General features: G+C 44.3%; 1 protein-coding gene across 1 annotated transcript; it reads left to right on the forward strand.

Annotated features, from left to right (window-relative positions):
* The first annotated feature begins 13,259 nt into the window (after nt 1-13,259).
* LOC100281981 (uncharacterized) lies at nt 13,260-13,913 on the forward strand. Its single transcript, NM_001366181.1, has one exon. The coding sequence runs from the start codon at nt 13,307-13,309 to the stop codon at nt 13,697-13,699; it is 393 nt and encodes a 130-aa protein (NP_001353110.1). The 5' UTR covers nt 13,260-13,306; the 3' UTR covers nt 13,700-13,913.
* Nucleotides 13,914-16,791: the final 2,878 nt, after the last annotated feature.

Consider the following 16,791-nt stretch of genomic DNA (forward strand, 5'->3'; position numbering starts at 1 on the left):
AGGTTGCGCACTTGGTTCACCAAGGTCTTGAGCCGGTTGTACATCGCTTGTGGCTCCTCCCCTTGTTGAAGCATGAATCAACCGAGCTCCCCCTCGATCGTCTCTCTCTTGGTGATCCTTGTCACCTCATCTCCTTCGTGCGTGGTCTTGAGCACGTCCCAAATATCTTTGGCGGACTCTAACCCATGCACTTTGTTATACTCCTCTCGACTTAAAGAGGCGAGGAATATAGTTGTTGCTTGGGAGTTAAAGTGCCGTATTTGGTCGTCCTCATCCGAGTCATAGTCTTTATCCCCCACATGTGGTACCTGCGCTCCATACTCAACAACTTCCCATATGCTTTTGTGGAGTGAGGTTAGATGACCTTTCATTCTAGCACTCCACATAGAATAATCTTCACCCTCAAAGACAGGTGGTTTGCCTAATGGAACGGAGAGTAACAGAGTATGTTTAGGAATGCGAGGATAGCGTAGGGGAATCTTACTAAACTTCTTGCGCTCATGGCGCTTAGAAGTGACGGATGGCGCGTCGGAGCCGGATGTAGAAGGTGATGAAGAATCGGTCTCGTAGTAGACCACCTTCTTCATTTTCTTTTTCTTCTCGCCGCTCCGATGCGACTTGGTGTGTGAAGGGGATCCCTTCACCTTATTGCCGGACTCTCCCGATGGAGCCTTCCCGTGGCTTGTGGCGGGCTTCTCGCCGGTCACCATCTCCTTCTTGGCGTGATCTTCCGACATTACTTCGAGCGGTTAGGCTCTAATGAAGTAACTGGCTCCGATACCAATTGAAAGTCACCTAGAGGGGGGTGAATAGGCAAATCTGAAATTTACAATCTTTAGCACGCACTACTGAGAGCACCTAGAGGGGGGGTGAATAGGTGATCCTGTAAAACTTAAACTTATAGCCACAAAAACTTGTTAAGTGTTAGCACAATTATTGCCAAGTGGCTAGAGAGAAGTCTCAACAAAACACAATACCACAAGAGATCAAACACAGAGATGACACAGTGGTTTATCCCGTGGTTCGGCCAAGACCAACGCTTGCCTACTCCACGTTGTGGCGTCCCAACGGACGAGGGTTGCAATCAACCCCTCTCAAGCGGTCCAAAGACCAACTTGAATACCACGGTGTTTTGCTTTGCCTTTCAATATCCCGTTTGCGAGGAATCTCCACAACTTGGAGTCTCTCGCCCTTACACTTGAGATTCACAAAGAAATACGGAGTAAGGGAGGGAATGAGCAACGCACACAAGACTTCAAAAGATCAGAGCAACAACACGCACACAAGCAGCGACAAGAGCTCGCAACGCAACTCAAAGAGTTCACAACTCCACAAGAGCTCTATATGCTATCACAATGAAACGAATGCGTGAGATCAATGTCTTGGTGCTTAGGAATGTTGTAAGAATGCTTGGTATTCTCCTCCATGCGCCTAGGGGTCCCTTTTATAGCCCCAAGGCAGCTAGGAGCCGTTGAGAACAAATCTGGAAGGCCATCCTTGCCTTCTGTCGTCGGGCGCACCGGACAGTCCGGTGCACACCGGACACTGTCCGGTGCCCGATTTATTTCCAAAAACAGCGCAGCCGACCGTTGGAGATCTGGGAGCCAATGGCGCACCGGACATGTCCGGTGCACACCGGACAGTCCGGTGCCCCCTTCCGACCGTTGGCCAGGCCACGTGTCGCGCGCAGATTCCGCGGCCGACCGTTGGCTCGGCCGACCGTTGGCTCACCGGACAGTCCGGTGCACACCGGACAGTCCGGTGAATTTTAGCCGTACGCCGTCGGCAATTTCCCGAGAGCGGCCTCTTCGCCCGAGGCAGCCTGGCGCACCGGACACTGTCCGGTGCACCACCGGACAGTCCGGTGCCCCAGACCGAAACAGCCTTTTGGCTGTACACAGCCAACTCTTCTTCTTTCTGTTTCTAACACTTAGACAAGTATATTAGTACACAAAACCAATGTACTAAGGCTTAGAAACATACCTTTACTCAAGATTTGCACTTTGTTCATCCATGGGCATAGATTCACATTTAAGCACTTGTGTTTGCAATCAATCACCAAAATACTTAGAAATGGCCCAAGGGCTCATTTCCCTTTCAATCTCCCCCTTTTTGGTGATTTATGCCAACACAACATAAAGCAACTATAACAAGTGCAAAATCACTTCAAATAAAATAAATTTGAGTTTTATTCAATTTTGGCATATATGGATCATCCTTTGCCACCACTTGGTTTGTTTTTGCAAATCAAACTCAAATCTCTATCTCTAAGTCAAACACACATGTTGAAGCATAAAGAGAGTCATTCAAAGAGATTTGATCAAAGATTTCAAAAACTCCCCCTTTTTCCCATAATCAACATTTCTCCCCACAAGAGGCCAACTTTTGACAAAAGAGACAATGCAAGAGTTTTGACAAAACAAAAAGCTCTATTTTACTATTTTCAAAATTTCTCAAGTGGTAGCTGATCCATTTATTGCTTTGGCCTTTATTTTCTCCCCCTTTGGCATCAAGCACCAAAAACGGGATTAATCTTGGCCCTTTAACCCCATTGCCTCACCAAAATCTTCAATTAAGATCAAATGGCAATAAGAGTTCATGAGATGGACTTGGAATAAGTTACCCTCTCATCGGAGTGCAGTGGAAGTCTTTCATGGTCCAAGTCCACCTTTTCCCTTTCAATTATCCTTCGAGACTAAATCAAGCAAACTCAAGCATATGGTTAGTCTCAAAGGGTCAAGTTGTAACACATCTCCCCCTAAACATGTGCATCACTTTGCAACGGACTTGTGAGGTCCAGGGAGTGTTTGTACAACTTGAGCACCAAAAAAAGCAACAAAATGCAGAATGAACATGATCAAAGGCATAAACACATGTATGCTATAATTCAATCCAAGTTCCGCGAATCTAAGACATTTAGCTCACTATGCAGCCTGCAAAAGGTCTTCTCATCTAGAGGCTTGGTAAAGATATCGGCTAGCTGGTTCTCGGTGTTAACATGAAACACTTCGATATCTCCCTTTTGCTGGTGGTCTCTCAAAAAGTGATGCCGGATGTCTATGTGCTTTGTGCGGCTGTGCTCAACAGGATTTTCCGCCATGCGGATAGCACTCTCATTGTCACATAGGAGTGGGACTTTGCTCAGATTGTAGCCAAAGTCCCTGAGGGTTTGCCTCATCCAAAGTAGTTGCGCGCAACACTGTCCTGCGGCAACATACTCAGCCTCAGCGGTGGATAGGGCAACGGAGGTTTGTTTCTTAGAATTCCACGACACCAGGGACCTTCCTAAGAATTGGCACGTCCCTGATGTACTCTTCCTATCGACCTTGCATCCAGCATAGTCGGAGTCTGAATACCCAATCAAGTCAAAGGTAGACCCCTTTGGATACCAGAGCCCGAAGCAAGGCGTAGCAACTAAATATCTAAGGATTCGCTTCACCGCCACTAGGTGACACTCCTTAGGATCGGATTGAAATCTAGCACACATGCATACGCTAAGCATAATATCCGGTCTACTAGCACATAGATAAAGTAATGAACCTATCATTGACCGATATGCTTTTTGATCCACGGACTTACCTCCTTTGTTGAGGTCGGTGTGTCCGTCGGTTCCCATCGGAGTCTTTGCGGGCTTGGCGTCCTTCATCCCAAACCGCTTCAGCAGATCTTGCGTGTACTTCGTTTGAGAGATGAAGGTGCCGTCCTTGAGTTGCTTCACTTGGAACCCAAGGAAGTAGTTCAACTCGCCCATCATTGACATCTCGAATTTCTGCGTCATCACCCTGCTAAACTCTTCACAAGACTTTTTATTAGTAGAACCAAATATTATGTCATCGACATAAATTTGGCACACAAACAAATCACCATCACATGTTTTAGTGAAAAGAGTTGGATCGGCTTTCCCAACCTTGAAAGCATTTGCAATTAAGAAATCTCTAAGGCATTCATACCATGCTCTTGGGGCTTGCTTAAGTCCATAGAGCGCCTTAGAGAGCTTACACACGTGGTCAGGGTACCGTTCATCCTCGAAGCCAGGGGGTTGCTCCACGTACACCTCCTCCTTGATTGGCCCGTTGAGGAAAGCGCTCTTCACATCCATTTGGTACAACCTGAAAGAATGGTGAGCGGCATATGCTAGCAAGATTCGAATGGACTCTAGCCTAGCCACAGGAGCAAAAGTCTCCTCAAAGTCCAAACCTGCGACTTGGGCATAACCTTTTGCCACAAGTCGAGCCTTGTTCCTTGTCACCACCCCGTGCTCGTCCTGTTTGTTGTGGAACACCCACTTGGTTCCCACAATATTTTGCTTGGGACGAGGCACCAGCGTCCAAACTTCATTCCTCTTGAAGTTGTTGAGCTCCTCTTGCATGGCCAACACCCAGTCCGGATCTAGCAAGGCCTCTTCTATCCTGAAAGGCTCAATAGAAGAGACAAAGGAGTAATGTTCACAAAAATTAACTAATCGAGACCGAGTAGTTACTCCCTTGCTAATGTCACCCAGAATTTGGTCGACAGGATGATCCCTTTGAATCATCGCTCGAACTTGGGTTGGAGGTGCCGGTTCCGCTTCATCCTCCATCACATGATCATCTTGTGCTCCCCCTTGATCACACGCCTCCTGTTGATGAACCTGTTCATCGTCTTGAGTTGGGGGATGCACCGTTGTTGAGGAAGAAGGTTGATCTTGCTCCAAGTGTTCTTGTGGTCGCACATCACCAATCGCCATGGTGCGCATAGCGGCCGTTGGAACATCTTCTTCATCTACATCATCAAGATCAACAACTTGCTCTCTTGGAGAGCCATTAGTCTCATCAAATACAACGTTGCTAGAGACTTCAACCAAACCCGATGATTTGTTGAAGACTCTATACGCCTTTGTATTTGAGTCATAACCTAACAAAAACCCTTCTACAGCTTTGGGAGCAAACTTAGAATTTCTACCCTTCTTCACTAGAATGTAGCACTTGCTCCCAAATACACGAAAGTAAGATACGTTGGGTTTGTTACCGGTTAGTAGCTCATACGACGTCTTCTTGAGAAGGCGATGAAGGTAGACCCTGTTGATGGCGTGGCAAGCCGTGTTCACGGCTTCCGTCCAAAAGCACTCGGGGGTCTCGAACTCTCCTAGCATCGTCCTCGCCATATCGATAAGCGTCCTGTTCTTCCTCTCTACCACACCATTTTGCTGTGGTGTGTAGGGAGCGGAGAACTCGTGCTTGATCCCTTCCTCTTCAAGAAACTCCTCCACTTGAAGGTTCTTGAACTCGGACCCGTTGTCGCTCCTTATCTTCTTCACCTTGAGCTCAAACTCATTTTGAGCTCTCCTGAGGAAGCGCTTGAGGGTCCCTTGTGTTTCAGACTTATCCTGCAAAAAGAACACCCAAGTGAAGCGGGAAAAGTCATCAACAATAACTAGACCATACTTACTCCCTCCTATGCTTAGATAGGCGACGGGTCCGAAGAGGTCCATATGTAGCAGCTCCAGAGGTCTTGAGGTGGTCATCACATTCTTGTTGTGATGTGCTCCTCCCACTTGTTTACCTGCTTGACAAGCTGCACAAGGTCTATCTTTTTCGAATTGCACGTTAGTCAAACCTATCACGTGTTCTCCCTTTAGAAGCTTGTGAAGGTTCTTCATCCCCACATGTGCTAAGCGGCAATGCCACAGCCAACCCATGCTAGTCTTAGCTATTAAGCATGCATCTAGACCGGCCTCTTCTTTTGCAAAATCAACTAAATAAAGTTTGCCGTCTAATACACCCTTAAAAGCTAGTGAACCATCACTTCTTCTAAAGACAGACACATCTACATTTGTAAATAGACAGTTATATCCCATATTGCATAATTGACTAACAGATAGTAAATTATATCCCAGAGACTCAACTAAAAACACATTAGAAATTGAGTGCTCATTTGAGATTGCAATTTTACCTAACCCTTTTACCTTGCCTTGATTCCCATCACCGAATATGATTGAATCTTGGGAGTTCTTATTCTTGACGTAGGAGGTGAACATCTTCTTCTCCCCCGTCATATGGTTTGTGCATCCGCTGTCAATAATCCAGCTTGAACCCCCGGATGCATAAACCTGCAAGGCAAATTTAGGCTTGGGTTTTAGGTACCCAACTCATGTTGGGTCCTACAAGGTTAGCACAAATATTCTTAGGGACCCAAATGCAAGTTTTGTCTCCCTTGCATCTTGCCCCTAACTTCCTAGCAATTACCTTTCTATCCTTTCTACAAATTGCAAAGGAAGCATTCAAAGCATGATATATTGTAGAGGGCTCATTAACTTTCCTAGGAATATTAACAACATTTCTCCTAGGCATATTATGAACAACATCCCTTCTACCAACATTTCTATCATGCACATATGAAGAACTAGAAGCAAACATAGCATGAGAAAAATCATCATACGCATTATAACTCCTATAAGCATTTCTAGTTTGTCTCCTATCATGATACAAAAAGGCATGGTTCTTTTTAGCATTAGTAGCCATAGGGGCCTTCCCTTTTTCCTTAGCGGGAATGGGAGCCTTATGGCTTGTTAAGTTCTTGGCTTCCCTCTTGAAGTCAAGTCCATCCTTAATTGAGGGGTGTCTACCGATCGTGTAGGCATCCCTTGCAAATTTTAGTTTATCAAATTCATTCTTGCTAGTCTTAAGTTGGGCATTAAGACTAGCCAATTCCTCAGTTAATTTAGAAATTGAAACTAAATGATCACTACAAGCATTAACATTGAAATCTTTACACCTAGTGCAAATCTCAACATGTTCTACACAAGAATTAGATTTACTAGCTACTTCTAGTTTAGCATTTAAGTCATCATTAACACTCTTTAAAGTAGCAATGGTTTCATGACAAGAAGATAGTTCACTAGAAAGCACTTCATTTCTTTTAACTTCTAAAGCATAAGATTTTTGTGCCTCTACAAATTTGTCATGCTCTTCATACAAAAGGTCCTCTTGTTTTTCTAAGAGTCTATCTTTTTCATTCAAGGCATCAATCAATTCATTAATTTTATCTACTTTAGTTCTATCCAATCCCTTGAACAAACTAGAGTAATCTATTTCATCATCACTAGACTCATCATCACTGGAAGAATCATAAGTGATATTGTTTTGATTACATACCTTCTTCTCCCTTGCCATAAGGCATGTGTGACGCTCGTTGGGGAAGAGGGATGACTTGTTGAAGGCAGTGGCGGCGAGTCCTTCATTGTCAGAGTCGGAGGAGGAGCAATCCGAATTCCACTCCTTTCCAATATGTGCCTCGCCCTTGGCCTTCTTGTAATGCTTCTTCTTTTCCCTCTTGCTCCCGTGTTCCTGGTCACTATCATTGTCGGGACAGTTAGCAATAAAATGACCAAGCTTACCGCATTTGAAGCATGATCGCTTTCCCTTGGTCTTAGTCTTGCTTGGCTGTCCCTTGCGACCCTTTAGTGCCGTCTTGAATCTTTTGATGATGAGGGCCATCTCTTCATCATTAAGACCGGCCGCCTCAATTTGCGCAACCTTGCTGGGTAGCGTCTCCTTGCTCCTTGTTGCCTTGAGAGCAATGGGTTGAGGCTCATGGATTGGGCCATTCAACGCGTCGTCCACGTACCTCGCCTCCTTGATCATCATTCGCCCGCTTACAAATTTTCCAAGAATTTCTTCGGGCGACATCTTGATGTACCTAGGATTTTCACGAATATTGTTCACCAAGTGAGGATCAAGAACTGTAAATGACCTTAGCATTAGGCGGACAACGTTGTGATCCGTCCATCGCGTGCTTCCGTAGCTCCTTATTTTGTTGATGAGGATCTTGAGCCGGTTGTATGTTTGTGTCGGCTCCTCTCCCCTTATCATCGCGAATCATCCGAGCTCGCCTTCCACCAACTCCATCTTGGTGAGTAAGGTGACATCATTCCCTTCATGAGAGATCTTGAGGGTGTCCCAAATCTGCTTGGCATTGTCCAAGCCGCTCACCTTGTGATACTCGTCCCTGCACAAAGAGGCTAGCAACACAGTAGTAGCTTGTGCATTTTTATGGATCTGTTCATTAATAAACGAAGGGCTATCCGAGCTATCAAATTTCATTCCACTTTCCACAATCTCCCAAATGCTTGGATGGAGAGAAAATAGGTGAGTACGCATTTTGTGACTCCAAAATCCGTAGTCCTCTCCATCAAAGTGAGGAGGCTTGCCAAGTGGAATGGGGAGCAAATGAGCATTTGAGCTATGCGGAATGCACGAATAATCAAAAGAAAAGTTTGAGTTAACCGTCTTTTGTTTGTCATAGTCGTTGTCGTCGTTGTCCTTTTGGGAAGAGGAAGATTCGTCGCTGTCGTCGTAGTAGACGATCTCCTTGATGCGCCTTGTCTTCTTCTTCTTCCCTTCCTTCCGTCTATGACCCGAGCCAGAGTCGTTAGGCTTGTCATCCTTTGGCTCGTTGACGAAGGACTCCTTCTCCTTGTCGTTGATCACGATTCCCTTCCCCTTAGGATCCATCTCTTCGGGCGATTAGTCCCTTCTTGAAGAGAACGACTCTAATACCAATTGAGAGCACCTAGAGGGGGGGGGGGTGAATAGGTGATCCTGTAAAACTTAAACTTATAGCCACAAAAACTTGTTAAGTGTTAGCACAATTATTGCCAAGTGGCTAGAGAGAAGTCTCAACAAAACACAATACCACAAGAGATCAAACACAGAGATGACACAGTGGTTTATCCCGTGGTTCGGCCAAGACCAACGCTTGCCTACTCCACGTTGTGGCGTCCCAACGGACGAGGGTTGCAATCAACCCCTCTCAAGCGGTCCAAAGACCAACTTGAATATCACGGTGTTTTGCTTTGCCTTTCAATATCCCGTTTGCGAGGAATCTCCACAACTTGGAGTCTCTCGCCCTTACACTTGAGATTCACAAAGAAATACGGAGTAAGGGAGGGAATGAGCAACGCACACAAGACTTCAAAAGATCAGAGCAACAACACGCACACAAGCAGCGACAAGAGCTCGCAACGCAACTCAAAGAGTTCACAACTCCACAAGAGCTCTATATGCTATCACAATGAAACGAATGCGTGAGATCAATGTCTTGGTGCTTAGGAATGTTGTAAGAATGCTTGGTATTCTCCTCCATGCGCCTAGGGGTCCCTTTTATAGCCCCAAGGCAGCTAGGAGCCGTTGAGAACAAATCTGGAAGGCCATCCTTGCCTTCTGTCGTCGGGCGCACCGGACAGTCCGGTGCACACCGGACACTGTCCGGTGCCCGATTTATTTCCAAAAACAGCGCAGCCGACCGTTGGAGATCTGGGAGCCAATGGCGCACCGGACATGTCCGGTGCACACCGGACAGTCCGGTGCCCCCTTCCGACCGTTGGCCAGGCCACGTGTCGCGCGCAGATTCCGCGGCCGACTGTTGGCTCGGCCGACCGTTGGCTCACCGGACAGTCCGGTGCACACCGGACAGTCCGGTGAATTTTAGCCGTACGCCGTCGGCAATTTCCCGAGAGCGGCCTCTTCGCCCGAGGCAGCCTGGCGCACCGGACACTGTCCGGTGCACCACCGGACAGTCCGGTGCCCCAGACCGAAACAGCCTTTTGGCTGTACCGGTGCCCCAGACCGAAACAGCCTTTTGGCTGTACACAGCCAACTCTTCTTCTTTCTGTTTCTAACACTTAGACAAGTATATTAGTACACAAAACCAATGTACTAAGGCTTAGAAACATACCTTTACTCAAGATTTGCACTTTGTTCATCCATGGGCATAGATTCACATTTAAGCACTTGTGTTTGCAATCAATCACCAAAATACTTAGAAATGGCCCAAGGGCTCATTTCCCTTTCAACTACAAGCCGAGGTTAGCGTTAGAAATATAATCGAGTCCAAAAGAGAGGGCGAAAATAAATCACGAGCGAATAAGAAAAGATGACACAGTGATTTGTTTTACCGAGGTTCGGTTCTTGCAAACCTACTCCCCGTTGAGGTGGTCACAAAGACCGGGTCTCTTTCAACCCTTTCCCCCTCTCAAACGGTCACCTAGACCGAGTGAGCTTCTCTTCTCAATCAAACGGGACACTAAGTCCCCACAAGGACCACCACACAATTGGTGTCTCTTGCTTTGATTACAATGATCTTGGGAACAAGAAATGGGGAAGAAGAAAAGCGATCCAAGCGCAAGAGCTCAAAAGAACACAAAAGTCTCTCTCTAGTCACTAATTTGTTTGGTGTGATTCCGGACTTGGGAGAGGATTTGATCTCTTTGTTTGTGTCTTGGAATGAAGTCTATAGCTCTTGTATGAGGTTTGATGGCTGAAAACTTGGATACATTGAAGTGTGGTGGTTGGGGGGTATTTATAGCCCCAACCACCAAAATGACCGTTGGTGAAGGCTTCTGTCGTATGGCGCACCGGACAGTCCGGTGCGCCAGCCACGTCACCAGGCCGTTGGGTTCCGACCGTTGGAGCTTCTGACAACGGGGCCACCGGACAGTCCGGTGGTGCACCGCACAGGTCCTATTCACTGTCCGGTGCGCCATCTGACGCCTGCTCTGACTCTGCGCGCGCAGTCGGCACTGTTCACTATAGCGTTGTAGACGACCGTTGGCGCTTGTAGCCGTTGCTCCGCTTGGCACACCGGACAGTTCGGTGAATTATAGCGGAGCGGCCTCCTCGAATTCTCGAAGGTGGCAAGTTTGGAGTTGAGCTCCCTGGTGCACCGGACACTGTCCGGTGGTGCACCGGACACTGTCTGGTGGTGTACCGGACTGTCCTGTGCGCCAGACCAGGGCAGTCTTCGGTTGCTTTGCTCCTTTCTTTTTGAACTCTTTCTTTGAACTTTGTATTGGTTTATTGTGAACCTTTGACACCTGTAGAACTTATAATCTAGAACAAACTAATTAGTCCAATTGTTTGTGTTGGGCAATTCAACCACCAAAATCATATAGGAAAAGGTGTAAGCCTATTTCCCTTTCACGGATATTTATCCGGGCGGATAAGTGACAGATATGGATATTATTTGATCGAATATCGGATACTTGTCGGATAATGCATTAATTGGTTATCATAAAATATTCTTGTTCGGCCACAAAATTGCAAGTAAATTATCAATACTAATAAACAGTTAATAGAAGATAATCTCAAGTTCCCACATAAAAAATGGTAAAGTGAAGTATTGATTATGTTGAAACTTGGATACTTAGAGTGATTTCACGTGTAACTCACGCAATAAGTGGAAATAAAATAGAAGACTATATGTGGCCATATGTTGTACCTTCGTATAATTTCATGGATTTATGAGGTTATTTGTACATTATTAATTTTTTCTACATAAAAATCATCAAAATATAATTAAAATTTACAAAATACACTAGTTTTGACCCAAAATTGCAAAAAGCTTACAAAAACAAATAAACATTCTATTTAAATATAACCTCAAGTCCCCACATGAAAATGATAAGTGAAATATTGATTATGTTGAAACTTCGATACATAAAATGATTTCATGTGTAACTCACGCAATAAGTGGGAGTGGAATGGAAGAAACACCAACATCTTGTGGATTTTATAGTCCAAATGTTTTTGATAACTATATGTGGATATATGTTGTGTCTCCGTAAAAATTCATGATTTTTAGGCTATTTTGTGTATTATTAATTTCTTGTTGTAGAAAATCATCAAATACAATTAAATTCATAAAAATATTGTAGCGTCGACCGAAAATTGCAAATAAGTTACCAATATTAATAAATAGTTTATAAAAAGATAATCTTAAGTTCCCACATGGAGATAATCTTAAGTCCCCACATGAAAATGATAAAGTCTATTATTTTAATATAAATTTAGACATTATTTTAATGATTTTGGCCTAAAGATATTTAAACAAAAATGTGATGTATTACAAAGCTATAGATCAAATCTAGCTCTACAATTTTCATATAAACTTTATCTTCATCTGATTTCATATGTAAAAGGTATGATTTTATAACTATATTATTACTGAATTCCGGGTATTTACCGGGTAGTACTCGAATTCTGGGTACCCGTATCTGACCCGAATATCCGGGTATTTATTGGGTAGTACTCGCTCCGTATCCGAAGCTGCACTATCCGGGTACTATCCGTATCCGCCCCGAATATAAAAATACCTGAATCCGTATCCGAAAAACGGGTATTTGAACTATCCGGTACCCGGCAGGTATACCCGACCCGTTTTCACCCCTAATCACAAAGACACTGTAAAAGACACGATTTGCACCAAATTTCGGTAGAGTTTTCCCTATTTTTTATGCTGTCAACATAAATATTTCACATGAATATGATATATCAACAAAAATATACATACAAGTACAAAAAGTCCATGTCCATACAAGTCCATAATCACACAAGTCAATACAAGTTCATACAAGTCCATAAAATCCATATCCATTCAAGTCCATAAAGTCCATATCCATAATGTCCATACCCTTAATGTCCATATCAATACAAGTTCATATCCATAATGTCCATATCATTACAAGTCCAGAAAGTCCGTACAAGTATATGAAATCCACAGAAGTAAATGAGGGACCGTCAATGCCTCCTAAACTACCCATGACGAGAGTTGCGACGGTGGCGACCTTGGTCGGCGGCATGCTTAGGCGGGCGTTGGCGAGCTGTGATGACGACGAGTTCACGATCGAAATGAAGCGAGCGTGGTATGACTGCATGTGTGGAAGGGAAACAGATCGGGCCCATAATGCAAAGGATTGTCACCAAGATTTATGACATCGAGGTCGATGCCAAGATCTATGGCACCGACACCAGTCCGACTCTCGTGGTTGAGATCTGAACGCCACCATTCTTGACGCCAAGTCGTGTAACCCCGACGCCAATAATAATAGCGTCGAGCTAAGAGTACATATTTCGAATTTAAACCATAAGGGCATATTTATGAAAAAAATACAAAAAGGCCGAATTGTAAAAAAAGATATATGTAGTGCATATGAAAACTTTGTGCACATATTAAATCATCAATATCCATCTCAAATCTAACGTCTCTGTTTGATCATTGTAATTTATAAATAACACCTTTCACCACTACAGCCCACGACGTCGGAGGGTGTACTTAGTAAATATACAAAATAACTATATACGTTAGATCTAAAATGAGTGATGATGATTTAATATATGCATCATGTGCACTAAAATTCTGCACTAGATAAGTTTTAAAAAAAGACAGGGTTTTGGGTCCTCGAACGAACCGCAGAAGAGGCGGCCAGGCCAAGCATTAGCAAAGCATACCCCAAAATCTCCAAACCCTAGGCGAACTCGGCACGGCGGCGATGGCAGCGGCGGGCCTGCGGAAGGGGAACGCGCGCCTCCCACCCGAGGTGAACCGGGTGCTGTACGTGCGGAATCTGCCGTTCAACATCTCGAGCGAGGAGATGTACGACATCTTCGGCAAGTACGGCGCGATTCGGCAGATCCGGCTGGGCAACGCCAAGGACACGCGCGGCACCGCCTACGTCGTCTACGAGGACATATACGACGCCAAGAACGCCGTCGACCACCTCTCCGGCTTCAACGTCGCCAACCGCTATCTCATCGTGCTCTACTACCAGCCCGCCAAGATGTCCAAGAAGTCGGATGTCAAGAAGAAGGAGGACGAGATCACTAGGCTCCAGGAGAAGTACGGAATAGGGTCCAAGACGCCCGGCCCTGGCTCCACCGACTGAGCGGCCAGAGTATTGCCTCTGAAGCCTCTTTGTATGATGAAGAGTAATCAGAGGGAACAAACTGGTAGCACTGTGCTGTGTTTCATCCAGTGTTGCTAATTACTCTGTGTTGTTATTCGGTCAATTGAATATATATGTGCTTAATGTGCTACAATGCTTGTTCCTTTCGTGCTTTTGTAATCGCCCATATAATGTTAATCTTTTCTACTAGAAACAAGATGAATGGGTTAGTATGTGCCTGTTGCTATGTTTGAACTGGTCTGTATTCTGTAGTGAGACTGGGAGTAGCATGGTTAGCTCCACTGAAAACAAGATGAATGAGTTAGTATCACCTGTCGCTAGGTTTGCATTGGTGATCTGTATTCTGTAATGAGACTGGGAGTAGCATGGTTAGGCTGTTAAATTTGGGCTGAGTGTCTGGTTAGTTAGTATCTTTTTTGGGGAGCTAGTATGTGTTAGTGTTACCATATACTAAAAGTTCAAGTAGAATGATGTTGGTGTGCTCTATGCCAAATTAAAATGAATTTTCAGAGACTCATACTTGGGTTTCACTTTGTGAAGTTCATTTGTGCCTATTAGTTTGGGTTTGGACTGATATTCCTTAGATAGTTCATTATATTGTTGTCCAATTGAATGTTTATGTGTGCCTTATTGAAGTTGACAGGTATGCTTTCCATAGCAAAACCATGTTCTTAAAACATACATTTCTGGACGAGTGACTGGATGATGTTCAGATGCCTTTGCAACTTCAAGATGTTCAGATGCCTTGCAAGTTAAGTGTTTCTGTGCACTTAATCAACTTCATCGTTTGAGGGTTAGTCAGAATCTGTGGATTTCATCATTCCAGTGCAAAAATGATTGTGTTGATGGTGGTCATGGTGACGGGCTTTAGTTAGCGAAGTGGATTGTATGGTACTAGGGTGTATTGTTAGTATTGCTCAGACCACTCGATCCTCTGATTTCAGAATTTGTTTTTTTTAGTTCGCAATTATTAGAGATGATATAACACAGCAAAAATGCACAATTTTTACATCTTAGGCCACCAGTTGCGTCAGATGGGCCATGCGTGCTCAGCAGAGGTGGCACTGTTCAACATCTGCTTAAAAATGTCAGCGTATGGAGGACCTGATGCATTATTTTTCTCCATTCTTGAGCAAGGCAGGTAACCCCAGCAGCCAATTGAACTTCATAGACATGTATCGCCTCGCCACCTTTGAAGCCCTGAAAAACATAGATCAGAGTCAATGTCGACTTTGGCAATGTCTTCAAACAGAAACGTGCCCCAAGCCAAATACACCAAGCTATCGTGTCATCTTACCGCTAGTTCATTTTTAAACTAAACGGCGACAAATGAAGACAAATAAAAAAGCACGGAGGGAGTACTACTTAGAACAGTTCAGAGCTTAAGGCACTTAAGGGCAGGTACATAGTCAAGATCCTCGTGGCTCCAAAGAACAAGCATAACGTGGAATTGATTATCCAAGAAAGTAGGTATATGTCCAATTAATTCTGTTTCCAACGCGAAATTAGAGTCATGCAAGATGCGTAGAAAAGAAAAACGGATGCCCCATCCCATGCCAAAATGGCTGTAGCTCAATGAAATCAGTGAGGAGTAAGGAGGCAAATGAGATACCAGAAATTCAGAATGCCTCCTTTAGCTCAAAAATATGTGCTGAAACAGCCGAGGAAAAAAACAACAGAACTGGACAATATGAGGGAGCCTGTATCAGCAGTGCTGCCCGTAGCCTCGCCAGTCGTGGTAACATAAGTTGACTTCTCATGGAACCCCAGAAGATCAAATAGAATACAGTGGTCCCCTATCTAACAAATATATAGCTAGATTGTCTTCAAATTCAAACTGCTTGTTATGTTTCTTTTAGTTGATGTCGTTGAAAAGGAGATTAAGGTCGTTATACCTTCTGTTAGAGTATCCATTTAGGGTTTTGGGGTTAGCCTCTTATAATTACGATTATATCCCTGTGTAATGTGTCATATATAAATATAACTCCTAACCCTAGTTAGGGTAGGATTTCACACAAGGTATAGAGCTAGGTTTTTTCCCTTTCCTCCTCACCTCGAGCAGCCGCAGGTACCCATCTGTTGGGACCATGCTTCGTCGCCGAAGGTCCTGCAGGAAGAAGCTGCTTATACGTGATGCCGAAGCTACCACTCATGAAGCTTCGGCGTTATAGCGTATCCGAAGATGAAGGATCGAACCGACTTAAAGATAGAATGACCTTTTAGTCCATAAGGGTCTGAGTCATTGTTGTAAACTTTTATAAGGGGTATGATTGTAATTCCTTACAGGCTGTGTCCTGTGCCTATAAATAGTGAACAATATTCCTTTACTGTTCACGCTATCATGTAATCGTAAACGCATTGCTCTGGAATTATTGTTTCCTGCCAAGGCTAAGGTATAAATATGCCTAAACATTATGTTTTGGTATTTAAATTCATATAATAAAATATGTGAATAATATTATCTATCTATGACATATCTCTCTCTAATACTCCATGTTTTATATTTCATTTCATATTGTTTTATAAGTTTGATCACGAAGGTATGACCTTCGTGATATTTTGTTCATGGTCTTCGTCCGAAGTTCATTCAACCCTTGGGGAAATAATGCTTCAGCGGACGAAGAGCATTAATATTTAACATTTTATGTTGCCTTGTTCTTGATTCAAAGCATTTGAGAACAAGTCCCCAACATTGGCGCCCACCTCCGGTGAACTCACTTCCACTTTTTTGAGCTGATGGCTTCGATCAAGAATCAAGCTGGAACTGCTTCGACTCCGAAGATGATTCTTCCGATAACAGGCGGTTCATGCTCAGAGCCGGCCAACAAGAAACAGAAGAAGGAGGCACAGAGAAGAGTACAACACGTAGGGGTACAAGGACCCTTCATCAAATCAAGATGGTCTCACATCCCAATCACCTTTTCTCAAGAGGATCTTCAGCTCAAGGATTACCCACACAATGATGCTATGGTTATCTCTTGTGTGATCAAAGGATTTCTGGTCCATAATGTTTTGGTTGATACAGGCAGTGCAGCTGATATCATATTTGCTAAGGCCTTCAGACAGATGCA

This window comes from Zea mays, chromosome 1 (assembly GCF_902167145.1).
Source record: "Zea mays cultivar B73 chromosome 1, Zm-B73-REFERENCE-NAM-5.0, whole genome shotgun sequence".
Classification (NCBI taxonomy): Eukaryota; Viridiplantae; Streptophyta; class Magnoliopsida; order Poales; family Poaceae; genus Zea; species Zea mays.